We start from the raw sequence: 7803 nt of genomic DNA, 5'->3' as shown, positions 1-7803 counted from the left end.
ATGAAAGATTACTTGAAACCATATTGCTTACAACATGAGTATGTGGTTCTGACTTCTGTTCTGGTGCATCTAACATCCCCAACAATCACGCATACTGTGTCTTAGACAAAACAATATTAGATCCCTCCATAAAACTAGGAGCAACAGCAGAAGAAGTTCCATAAGTACCAAAAGAAGGAACATCAGAAACACCTTCAAGCTTTCCTCCTTCATAAGTCACATTATCAACGACATTTCCTTTTATGGCTTTAGTAAACTTGAAATTAGTCGGAAATCCATGTTTTCTATAACACGAGTCCATTGTATGACCAAGTTTATCACAATGACTGCACTTAGGTTTCTTCTTTTCATAATTCTGTCTCTTAACAAAATTGATAGAAGACTCCAATGGTAGACCAGAGGCCTGATTTTGCCTTTCTTTTTGAAGAAACAAGAGATAACACATAAGTAATGTCTGGCAAGGATTTGATGAGAAAAATCTGTGATTTGGCTCCTGAATAGTTTGGATTCGGACCTTTGAGAAAACAAATAACAAGATCTTCCTATTGACACGCCTTTGTAGTAGCCAACAAAATAGAACATTTACAAGCTGGAGTACATTTGCAAATGGAGAGAGGACGATAATTAATCAATTCCTCCCACAGAGTTATTTGCTAAGTATAATAAGCAGTGATGGACAAACATCCTTAAGTGAAAGTATAAAGCTGCTCTTGCAATTTTGAAATCTTGATGGAATTTCCTTAGGCAAATCGCTTCTCCAAATTACTCCAAGCATCACTATAATTTTCAAACTAGTGAATGCTTTGAGAAATTGACGGAATAACGGGTCTACTAATCCAAGAAAACATCATCGTGTTACACCGATCCCAGCAGCTCGGTTAAAATCTCCTTCTGCAGGCATGGAGAGAGATCCATCGATTAAAGAAAGTTTGTTCTTGGCTCGCAATGCTCTCTTGAATTCGTGACCCAGGAATGATAGTTGTTTCATATGAGCAATTGTGCAACAAGCATAAGACCATGTTTCTCTCCTGCATGTAGATAATATGCACTTGAAGGATTCTGAGAAAGATCCTTCGCTCCAGTGTTCGAATCGCCAAAGTTTTTAGATTCTGATCCGTCATTGTGACTTGAAATACAAAAATTAAGGAAGAAAACTGAAAACACAAAAAATATTGATTGAAATTGCACGATATAGATCCAAGATGAAAGATGATGTTTCGATGCCAATCGAAGCAGAACAAAAACTAAATTCTTCTCCTCAAACATGATTGAAAGATCGATTAAGCTTTAACGCACAAAAGATACTCTGATACCATGACAAGATGAAAGATCGAAGAAGAAGAATTGGATTCTGACATAACGTTACAAAGAGAGAAAGAGAAGTAGGAAGAGAGAGAAAGTAGATTACAAAAGTTACCTAAAACATACCAAATGACTCCTATATATACAACAATTATAAAGTACTAAATTCTAATATAACCTTATTCTTAATACTAGTTACCAAAATACCACCTATTATATTCTAATTACATTTAACTCAGGGCCGGCTCTAGGGGGAGGCCGCATAGGCGGCCGCCTAGGGCATTCGATTTACGGGGGCCTCCGATCGGAATTTGTTTCAAATTTGATCATTATTAAGATTTCTGTGGTTAAAAATATATAGACTTAGATTTATACAAAAAAAATAGTGCTAGGTTAAATGGTAAAGACATAATTGAAGTATTTGTAAGGGTGGGAGTTTGATTTCTTTGATTAGCATTTTTTGTTCACATTTTCTCTTATTTTTTCTTTCTTTCTTTTGACAATACATTTTTTTTTTTTTTTTTTATATTTGGAAACAATATATAAACTATTATTTTGTTATTGTAGTGATTTTTAAATTTTTTATTTTTTATAAATTACAAGATGAAATTCACTTATGAATTACAATTTGTAATTTGATGTAAAATGTTATTTAGACTATGATTTATTTAAAATTTTAATATTTGACTGCTAATTTATTATTTGGTCACATTTAGACCATAAACTATTTAAATTGATGAAATTTCACTCAATTTTGACGATTTCTTGAATCAATATTTTTGGTTTATATTTTCTCTTATTTTTTCTTTCTTTCTTTTGACAATACATGTACTGATTTTTCTTGGATTTTTTTTTATATTTGGAAACAATGTATAAACTATTATTTTATTATTGTAGTGATTTTTAATTTTTTTAATTTTTTATAAATTACAAGACGAAATGCACTTATGAATTAGAATTTGTAATTTGGTGTAAAATGTTATTTAGACTCTGACTTATTTAAAATTTTAATATTTGCCCATTAATTTATTATTTGGTCACATTTGGACCATAAACTATCCAAATCGATGAAATTTCTCTTAATTTTGATGAAGTCTTGATAAAATCGTTTCCTTATAATATGTGGTGATATTTTGACATATGAACTTGATGTGCCGTACATTTTAAAGTTTATTTACCCAAATAATTAATGAGATTAAAACAATAAAACAAATCTCTAAACTAAAATTTATCAAGTCTAGTTGTCAAAATATCATCATATGTCAATAATGCTATTAAGTTTCCATCCAAATTGGATGAAATTTCACCAATTGGGATAGTTCAATGGTCAAATGATAAAATTTTGGATAGATCAAACGTCAAATGACAAGATTCCTTGGATCAATCGATGTCCAAATAGTGATTTAAGCCTGTATTTCATAATAAAGACGCGATTCAACCAATCTTTAATCACCAAGATAAATTCTTCTCTTTCTTTCTATAGAATCTTGCGATTAGGTTCGAGTTCAGCCGTCCATAATTAATTTCTAGGAATTAATACTTTGTCGTCTGCTTACTTCTCTCATTACTGATGAGAAGAAACTTGATTTTACATATATAAAAGAAAACTCGATTTTACATCTACAAATGCAAGAATAATAATAATTTCTTAGCTTTGGATTATTATTAAATGACTTGAATTGTAGTTATTACTATTTATTATTTTTAAAATAGTATTAAATTTAGATATGAAAAAAAAGTATATAATCTACCTAGGGCTTCCAAAATGCTAGAGACGCCCTGATTTAACTCTATTAGTATGAAATATGGATTTAACTTCTTTCCCCAATATCTTTTTAACATGCCATAATTCAGAAAAATAACAAAAGAATCACAGTATTGTCAGATGAATGAAACAAGAATATTTAGTCGTCAAGTAACATAATATATGATGAGGAAATTACAAGGAAACATCCTCGAAGCTTCACCTTAAATTAATTAATTTATATATATATATTTGAGTGAAGTGAATTAATATATTTGAAAAAAAAAATGGGAATATTGGAAGGAGTAAGTTTATGTGTTTCAACTCTTTGGAATCTGCAAGAAATGAGATTTGCTGCCATTTCTGATGCTGCAATGGCTTTTTTCATGTCTACTCTTTCCTGTTTTCTTCTTCTCATCACTCAAAATTATTAGCTCCATTTCTTCCTTGGTTCGGAACTAGTTAGTTCCGAACCAATTACGTGTCACCTCGTGAATGGTTAAGGACCAGTTGGTTCCGAATCATTGTAAAATTTTTCTTTTTTTGTCCTCCCCAAATTGATGGGAGAGTTGTTGATTAACTTTTTCATGAATTGATTACTTATCTACAGGGACGGATTCAGAGGGTTTGAACACCCAATGGTCGCTGAAAATGCCAAAAGTTCTATGAAATTTTAGCCTTTAATATTTTTATGTAAAAACGCTAAAAAATATCAATTTTGCATCTATAAATCATAAACATCCCTCTCACTGATTCTAGATCCGTCACTGCTTATCTGGCTTTTCATTGTAAATTTATTGATCCCAAAGATATCTTATTTAAATAAATATTTGACCATAATGTATTGATGATATGAATAAAAAAAGAGTTAATGACATGATTAAAGTTATCCAAGTCAGTATTCTGTTACAATAGTGCAAAATTTAAGGATTCTTATATGAAAACATAAAGTTTAGAAGTCACAGTATTAATAACACTATAGTTTAGAGAACATAAATGTAATTTATTTCGCGTTTAGTCACAGTTAAGGCTCATTAGCATTCCTATCGCTATGTTTAGTAGTAATCGAATCGGAGATTTCTTACTACTAATTTTGCATTAGCATAAGCTTGTTATGGAGAGAGATTTTGATGATTTTGCTACAAGAGAAGCTGATTAAGTCTACACATTCCTCAAGATCAGCATCACAGGTTAAAAGAACTAGTTCGTTATCGATGTCCGTGTACTTGAGATGAATTCTGCTGAAATCATCTATCTTAAAACGCTTAGCTATCTCTTGCTGCAAGTCCTTTAAGTTCCAATGTCTCAGGAAGCTGAATCTGATATGTTCTTCTGCAAAAGTGGCTTTAACTCGTAATCCACTTGTGTTTTTCGGTAATTCGGGGTCAGTCTGGCAAGTTTGATCATTCCTGTCTGATGTTTTTGGTCTTTCTTCAATGATCTTTTGGTTGGAACATTCATTTCTGTTGAGTTTCTTTGCTTCTGTGGACAAACAGATGCTCGAACCCGAATTCTGACTGCTCGTAGAGGACCGAGATTTGTCATTCGGATTAAGCAGATGTCTTGTGTTGGACTTGCCACTTTTCTTCAGTGACAGAAAAGGGTCTTTCTCAGGAACTTTTGCAAAGTTCCATTCCGGAAAGGTTTTATAGAACGAATCGATCTGGATTAGACCCTCCGCGCCATGGATTGAGTTGACTACTAGTTGGAGTTTCCTCAAAGATTTATTCACTTTATTGATCTTTCGAGACGGCCATCGGTTGATACCGTGTTGTCTGCATATCCTTTTCAGAGTAGTGGGGCAAACTTCAATAAGAAAACAGCTATATAAGATCAGCATTAAGACATTTTCAAGTCGAAAAATGCACGAAAAGAAATCGACATATCGACTCACCTCCAATGCTCTTAGCAGCATCTTTAAGGCTCCCCGCGAAGTATTGTCGAAGAACGTGCAAATTGATTGTCTTCTCTATCTTGTTCTGTCTCTTTTCGGATGCTCTTGAGCAATCCTGAATGACAGAATGTTGCTGAATTGGCTCAAAATCATTGTTATAATCCCATTGAGTTGTAATCTTGAATTCATCTTCTAGTTCTTCTTTCAGACAACCGTAGGGAGTCCAAATCGAAGCAATTACCGGAGATTCATCGACTCTGTCATCCATTTCCTTGTCCATAACGACACGAAAACTCCGACAGGCCTGTTGTATGACAGCAGATAACAAATCCCACATTTGCATTTGTTGTTCAATGTCTTTGCAATCCCTTGGCAGGAATAGCTCCAAGACGAGTTGGACTAATCCGGTGTACATGTTTCGTAGAGGAATCGCAACAGCTGCACCCAAATTGAACATCCTGGCATGGTGAGAAAGAGGGTAGTTTGTTCTGCTAAGAGAGGTTATATCAGTAGCAAACCGTTGCTTGTTCGAGGCGAAAGCTTGCCCTACTATCCCCTGATCTAGAAAAAGGCGCTGCTCGGAACATGCTTTGTGAAATCCCAACAGATCATTGTCTGCTACATAGCAGGCAGAATTGAAAGTTGATATACAATAATCAGACGGGATTTCGGTGTTGAATTGACTGTCATGCGACGTCCATGTTTGTGCCAGAGGCAATCTGTATGTCTGGCAGATAAATTGCAAAGTTTCTGATATTTCAGGAATTGCAATTTGGTTGGTTTCATTGCAAGCCTATTGACAGAAAGAAACATAATTACTTGTTGGTGAACAAAATAAAGGACTAATCTAACAAGAAACAACAAAACAACACACGAGACATAAGAATTTACGTGGTTCGACCAATTTGAGCTACGTTCGGTCACACTTATTTCTTATTAAATATGCTCAAAATGTTACTATATATCACTAAACACGTACTTTTAAACTACGAGGGAAGAAATCCTGCCAACTTTTTAGATCAACAGCCTGCAAAGTTCAAATAATGTATTCTAATTTAGACTCGAACACGAAAAATGACGGTACTTGACACATTTGTGGTCATTCCTTAAACTATTTCTCATAAACATCTGAAACTATTTCTGGTTTTGTGGTATTTTTAGTTCACTTGTTGAAAGCAGTCTGCCTGTTTCACAGGCGGACTGCTTTCTTACAGTCCCCCGTCGGACAGGTGGACTGGTGTTTTATCTGTCAGACAAGCTGAATACTTTGAATGTCTGATAAAAATCCTTCAAACCCCGTCACGATTCACGGAGTGAACTAAAAACATCATAAAATCAGAAATAGTTTCGAATCCACCATAAATAGGGAAATAGTTTAGGGATTGACTACAAAATTGTCAATATACCAAAACTAACAAAAAAAAAAAAAAAAAAAAAAGGAAAGAAAGAAAGAACAAGAACAGACCTCAAGAGCTTTACAGACAATTTCAATTTCAAGATGATAACTGATCTTCTGACAAGTTGTGACAATCTCAATAACAGCCAGGCAAATATTCCGGTGATCGAAAACCGGAAGAGCAAGACAGCCACTAATCTCATACATCTCAGCAAAATTCTTCCTTGGACACTCATCAATCCTGAAGAACCGAACATCAGGACTCCATTCAGGGAATTTCCCCAAGAAAACTCTACCAGGCAACCCGGCGGACTCTTTCGAGTCCTCTTCGGTTGTAAGGTAGAACGATTTCGAAACGTTTCTGTAACTAGCAAGATTCCTGCAATTCAGATTGAGAGAATAAGGCTGATCAATAGTAGTCAGAACATTCTGATCCCCTTTCTTCATTGGCATCCATATCTGAATAAGTACTTGGCTGTCTTCTACATATTCTTTCAAATACTCAATAGCTATAATCAATCTATCTTTCACCATGGAAGATGCTTCAGATTGAAGTAGAGATGTATCAGCAAAATGTTCATAAACTAGAGGTGGACTCTCAGACAAGTTTGAGTAAAATTGTTCTTCTGGCTCAAAGAAGTGAAAATCTGAATCCAGGAATGTGAAATTAGGAGCAGAAACAGCATGTTCCATCTTTGAATTCGAAGATATAGCAGAGGCTGTGAAGATTGAATTGGAGAAAAACTTAATCAGGACGGTGAAGACATAAGAACAGTGAAAATGAAAAATAAAAGGAGGAACTTCCAGGAAGAATTGATCAAATTGGTTGTTTCCAAAGATCCGAAAAGCCCAATTTGCAGAATCATCGTCAATTTGTTATGAGAAACTGCAATTATAAATTTGTTTCAGAGGCAGAAACCTGCCGCGCAGTGTAATACATAACAAGCATATATATATGTATACATATATACAGAAATGAAGGAGAGTATGATGAGGAAGAAGAAATGGAGAGAAGGAAAAAAACTCACCACCTTCTGGAAGATCCTTTGAAAGAGTAATTTTGTTAGCCTGATGTATCGATTGATTTTCCTGAGGAAGAAGAAGAAGAATTAAGAAGAGATATATTCTTTATCAGTTATGGAAAAGCTATGTTGGTTGCTCTTTTTATAAGAGTACACATGAAAACCAAGTCAACCATGGAAAACCTAACTAGTGTTAAACAATGGGGGGAAAAGAAAAATGTGGTTTGCACTGTATTTTTATAATATTATTATTATCAAAATGATAATATTTCAACAATTTGGGTAGGGATTTTTAACTCTCTATGTAGTTGAAAACCTGAGGGCAAGCCTTGGCGCAACGGTAAACGTTGTTGTCGTGTAACTAAGAGGTCACGGGTTCGAGTTTTAGGAGCGGTCTCTTGTCAAATAAATTGGCAGGGGTAAAGGGCCTTGCGCGGGATAATAA

At 34.3% G+C, this 7803-nt stretch overlaps 1 protein-coding gene across 1 annotated transcript; it reads right to left on the bottom strand.

Annotated features, from left to right (window-relative positions):
* Window positions 1-3899: 3899 nt before the first annotated feature.
* LOC136225700 (protein NLP2-like) lies at window positions 3900-7442 on the bottom strand. Its single transcript, XM_066013812.1, has 5 exons — window positions 7368-7442; window positions 6406-7055; window positions 5920-5967; window positions 4941-5733; window positions 3900-4852 (listed from the first exon to the last, which is right to left on the bottom strand). Exons 2-5 carry the CDS (start codon window positions 7027-7029, stop codon window positions 4134-4136), a joined length of 2184 nt encoding a protein of 727 aa, XP_065869884.1. The 5' UTR covers window positions 7030-7055; window positions 7368-7442; the 3' UTR covers window positions 3900-4133.
* Between the last annotated feature and the right edge of the window lie 361 nt (window positions 7443-7803).

This window comes from Euphorbia lathyris, chromosome 4 (assembly GCF_963576675.1).
Source record: "Euphorbia lathyris chromosome 4, ddEupLath1.1, whole genome shotgun sequence".
Lineage (NCBI taxonomy): Eukaryota > Viridiplantae > Streptophyta > Magnoliopsida > Malpighiales > Euphorbiaceae > Euphorbia > Euphorbia lathyris.
The sequence above is the reverse complement of the archived record's forward strand: the minus strand, read 5'-3'. Positions and strand labels throughout refer to the sequence as shown.

Bases quoted from the DNA above. Each gene is read 5' to 3' on its own strand.
- LOC136225700 (XM_066013812.1), bottom strand. From the start codon at position 7,029: ATGGAACATGCTGTTTCTGCTCCTAATTTCACATTCCTGGATTCAGAT. The intron at 5,968-6,405 runs GTCTGTTCTTGT...TGAACTTTGCAG, and splicing joins TTGTCTGTAAAGCTCTTGAG to GCTGTTGATCTAAAAAGTTG. The intron at 4,853-4,940 runs GTGAGTCGATAT...TTCTTATTGAAG, and splicing joins TGCTGCTAAGAGCATTGGAG to TTTGCCCCACTACTCTGAAA.